The sequence below is a fragment of the Vicia villosa genome, linkage group LG5 (assembly GCF_029867415.1).
Source record: "Vicia villosa cultivar HV-30 ecotype Madison, WI linkage group LG5, Vvil1.0, whole genome shotgun sequence".
NCBI classification, from domain to species: domain Eukaryota; kingdom Viridiplantae; phylum Streptophyta; class Magnoliopsida; order Fabales; family Fabaceae; genus Vicia; species Vicia villosa.
Genome location: NC_081184.1, coordinates 150,719,873 through 150,724,654, shown reverse-complemented (window position 1 = coordinate 150,724,654; position 4,782 = coordinate 150,719,873). Strand labels below are relative to the sequence as shown.

The 4,782-nt window shown below is 36.3% G+C and overlaps 1 protein-coding gene across 1 annotated transcript; it reads right to left on the bottom strand.

The window, feature by feature from the left end:
* Nucleotides 1-754: 754 nt before the first annotated feature.
* Nucleotides 755-3,804, bottom strand: LOC131607778 (root phototropism protein 3-like). The gene is made up of 5 exons (XM_058879738.1): nucleotides 3,354-3,804; nucleotides 3,202-3,271; nucleotides 2,102-2,998; nucleotides 1,627-2,016; nucleotides 755-1,543 (listed from the first exon to the last, which is right to left on the bottom strand). The coding sequence occupies exons 1-5, from the start codon at nucleotides 3,464-3,466 to the stop codon at nucleotides 971-973; spliced, it is 2,043 nt and encodes a 680-aa protein (XP_058735721.1). The 5' UTR covers nucleotides 3,467-3,804; the 3' UTR covers nucleotides 755-970.
* Nucleotides 3,805-4,782: the final 978 nt, after the last annotated feature.

The following is a 4,782-nucleotide window of genomic DNA, read 5'->3' as shown; positions in this document are numbered from 1 at the left end:
CGACGCTAATTGCTATTAGTGTTGGCTTAGCGTCGGTGTCAGGGCGGCACCTCTAGCCTCGAAGCTAACAGTAGCGTTAGGTTGATGCTAGGTAGCGTCGGCTATGTGAGACGCTTGGCCTAAACTAAGACATGACTAGAAAGCCGACACTATTTAGTTAGATATTGCAAGCTTATAGAGACGCAACCTTATTTGTGTTCTTTCTTTAGTTTCGGCTTGAGTCGAGGCTAAGTACTTTATACCGTCGATTTATGGAAACGATATTTATCTTATACATAGCAAGCTCACGTCGGCTGTCTCTGACGCTAATAGTTTTTTATTGAATACAATTTCAGGATGTACCAATAACTATTTAGAAACCTACTTTTAAATAAACCACAAGATAAATAAGATATTCTCTTGAATTTGAATATCGAGTGTTGTTAATGTACAGGGTCCATAAATGTGTTATAACATCAATCAGTAACAAAAGGATAAAGCAACAATAAAACACAAATAAAAATGATTGGTTAAGATGGTTTTGGAGGTTTCATGTTGAAGTTGCATGTGATAAACACATTTTGCAACTTACAAATCCATGTCTTCTCATTGGCAGACAAAAGATACAACTATCAACAATAATTCTGCATCGAGATTGATATGAACATGATACATTCCAGTGACTACTAATGGAATGAACAGTATAACAGTATAAGTAATAAGTCAACAATCATTGCTAGTGACTGTTTAATCTTGTCAAATAATGTGACATGAACCTTTTTTGTTGTTGTTGAACTTCCATAAATTATGATTACACACAAGAAAATTATGATTAAACTTTATCACAAATTACATGTTATTTGAATTTCATAGAATTCTCATTAAAAAATAATTGAACTAGTCCAAAAGTAGAAAAGAAATGAATTCTGACAAAAAAAGAACAAGAAAGTTCAAACAACAAATTCTGAAGAAATTGAGAAATTGATGTTTCTCAAGATATTGAGTTTCTCCATCTTCTAGCATTCTTTTTGATCTGTTCTTCAGAAGATGGAATGTGATTACCTATATCATGATTCTCTCCATTTGTCATTTTTGTGAGTTTGCTCAGTTTCTTCCACCCGCTAGTCCAAGCTGATGTGTGTTTTTGCTTCATCACCTTGTCGAAATTCTTCTGCAGATTTTCCATATCATGTTGAAGCTCCAAATACTTTGTTTTAACACTCTCAAGTTCAAACTTTAGTGTGTTGATGTCTTTCTTAGCTGTTGTCCATCCTTCTTGGAACGATTGCGGCGTCCCTTCGAGAAGTGTTTTCCTGTTTGTTACCATTGGTTGGTACTGAGATTCAACGCCTCCGCCTCCGCCTCCGCCAGCGCCTTTTAGAGAGCTGTTGTTGGCTAGTGCATTGCTTATTTTGATTTGCTCAGAGAATAGAACTTGCACTACTACCCTTAACGGAAGCCTTTCGTTTTGAGCGGCGTGCATGCACGCGTCAATGGAGAGTTTTTGACAATCCATTACGCGACAGAGACGTTTCCTTTCGTGCTCGGTTAGTGTAGGATGTGCCTGAAAAGTGATCATTAATTATAGAACCTAAAATGTGTATTTGTTCACATTTGAGAAATACTAGAAAAATCGCGATTAACTACCTTGAGATATGAATCTATAGCTCGGTATAGTCCATCATCAGAAACTCGAGCCGATTCAGGTAAAGCTTCAGCGAGAACCTGAAATTTTGTCAATGAAAGGTTCCTATCTCTTGATACCTCAGTAAGATAACTGTCCACAAGTCTTGCCACTCTTGCCTTGGCATTCAAGTTACCTCCCACATGCTTGTGATCAGAAAAGGTTTGTCTACTTGGACTACAACCTTCAGTTTGTTCTTGAATAAGAAAATGCTCCAAAAGCCTCTGAACAAGATCCACATCGAACTTAGTCTCGCTTTTATCATAGCAAGGAATTAGGAGATCAGAAAGTGTAGCTTGCTCGAATTGCATTCCGACCCTTTTCTCTAAATCAGTAATCAACGCGTGCGCAACCTGTTACATATAGTTTGAGATTTTTGTTAAAATTAGTTGAATATTGTTTAAGATAGTTACAATTACGACCTCTAACGCAACCTACCTTTAACATGTTTGCCATTCTCAGAAGCCTGAGAAGGAAGCTACACGAGACGCTGTCTTTCTGCGGCGGAATTATGCTGATGAGACTTTCAATAACCATCCTTTGATCCTTAGTTTGAAGACTTGAAGTTTCATCTCTAGTTCCAGCAACAATCATATGAAGTCCACCTTTCCAGCTACCATTATCGCCGCCGCTACTAAAACTACTACTACTGTTGATGCTTGTTTCCTCTCCTTGGATTGAAGTCTCGTTCGCTGCCAGTCCTGGTAGCCATTTAGTCGCGTAATGCATTATTCCAGCGCCGATCAGTTCAAATCTCATACCTTTCACCTTAATAGCAGTAATGACTCTGACAAAGTGATCAATCCTAAGGATCGAAACATCTTCGAACCACCAATCAGGTGGAACGAGTTGATTCCTACTCGGGCTCGAGTCTTTCATTTCGCTCCAATTCGGGCTTGAAACTTTATGTGGCCTTCCGGTATACGACCACCTTATTCCTTTTGGATTAGCACAAGCTTTCCAAGCAATAGACTCGCTGCATCTTCGAACAATTTGAAGATTTTCAGCCCACGGTGACAACTTCTCCGAGTTCTTCAACACGACGATCGAGTCTCTCCACGACGACAAAACAACATAGCTAAGAAAAGCTTCGGTTTTGAATATAAGATTCCCTTCTTCTAGATCCTCAGTCATTTCAAGATACTCAGAAGCACATCTTAGGCCTGAAATGTTGCTTGCTGTCAAATCAATAGCCACTCCATAGCAGAACTTGGCTGCAAGCTCAAAAGCTTCAGGCCCTCCTGGTAGATCATCCATGGCTATCTTATTCAACTCGGGCTCGCGAGAATCGTATAGCATTCTGTTCAGCTTTCCACTTCTAGATAGCAAAGGATACTTTCACAAAAAGAAAAGTTCATCAAATTCAACACAATATAGTCATTTTTTAGTCTTAACCTTCCAATTTCGAAAAGGAGTCCTAGAAATCCAGAGTTCGGTCAGAAGGTAAGTAAAGTCTGACCAATAATTGTTTCAACCAGGATTCAAAATCAAATTCTTAACATAAAATAAGAAAAGAAAAGATAGATAAGATAAGATACCTTGTGCAAGTGGAAGTTGGCTTCTCCAATTTGGACATGAAGATCACTTGGAATATCAGCAGAAACATACCTGCATGGATAAATCAAAAGTTAAAAACAAAAATAGTATCATAATTGATTAATTCAGAAGCTTGAATAAAACATGAACATACCAAGAGTTGGCTCTTTGATAAAAGCCTTCAATCTTAACACCATGTTTGGTTGAGGTAAGAACATCACCTCCATATTCCCTTCCATTTGGTGTTACACCTTCTGATTCCCACATGCTGAAGCAAAAATCAGATTCACAATAATGTGATACTATGTATTAGGCTAAATATAGAAAAGCTTTGAGTGAGAGAGAGAATAAAGGTGAATATCAAAGTTTATATAAAGGAGTAGCAACCCATATTGGGTGTTTGGACTTATCTCAAAAATGTCATATTCTATATTTATTTCACTCTCAATCTCACAATAAGTTGAGTCAAAATGAACATATTTAGAGTGTTGTTGATAATGATGTATCATGAGTTTCTATTTCATTCTTTTTGATTTGTGTAATGTTTAAGTACAAAATATTTTCTTTTTAGGCTTGAGATTGACCATACATGTCTCTCTAAAAAATTATGAACAATCTAGTATCTTCATGGCTCCCATCTAGAGAGGAAAACACTGGTCCTACAGAACATACTCCCAACCACACAATCCATGTTGAAGATTAACTGTGATCTTTTTTTTTTTTTTAAGCAATTATGTAGAAAAAGTTTTCAATGATATGAGCTCTTTAACTTTTATAGAAAATGTTGGCTATGGATATTTAAGTGTTTGAGTTAATAGATTGAAAAATGTATAAAAATAAATAATAAAAGAACAAGGTTAAATACCACACTTGTAAAAAATAAAAAAATAAACACAATAATTGAAACAAGTTTTTATACAATTTTCATTTGTTTATTGTACTTTATTTTATGAATTTTTCAGTTTAGTAAAGATGCAAAAATTTACTCTTAATACTCTTTAGAGGAATGAAGAAAGAGATAGTTGAAGGAAATAGTTTCTCCTCCAACGTAATTGCTTAAAGAAAAAAAAAACATTGTTGAGAGTTTTAAATTGATACTCAGATGTCTTTTAAATTCGAAAATAAATTTGACAAATTTGGTAGGATACTACACTCAAAACCATTGAAATTTTTTAATTTGTTGGGTCAGAGCTATATTTCTAGTATGCACTTGAAGAAAAAAATCCTAAGTATATGGCCCAACAATCGCCAAAAGCATCCAAGAAGTTAGGCTAACGTGCAAACGAGTATGTTTGTCCCATTTAGAGCCGCTCTACAAAAGTCTACAAGTAAATGGGACAAGGCGGGACGAACATAGTTGAGAGTGCGAACCTAAAACTATGACTCGCCCCACAAAAATATGAGAAAAAGGCAGACAATTCTGCGGGTACTGCACATTTTAAACCTAAAATTGCAAAAAAAAATTATGTTAATGCTCACGCCTGCAAAAGCTCGCCAAAAATGGGACGAGAAGGGGTGGGTATATTAAAGAATGTCTGGTCTAAAGTCTTGACCTATACCGTAAAATAGTGCGGGAAGAACAT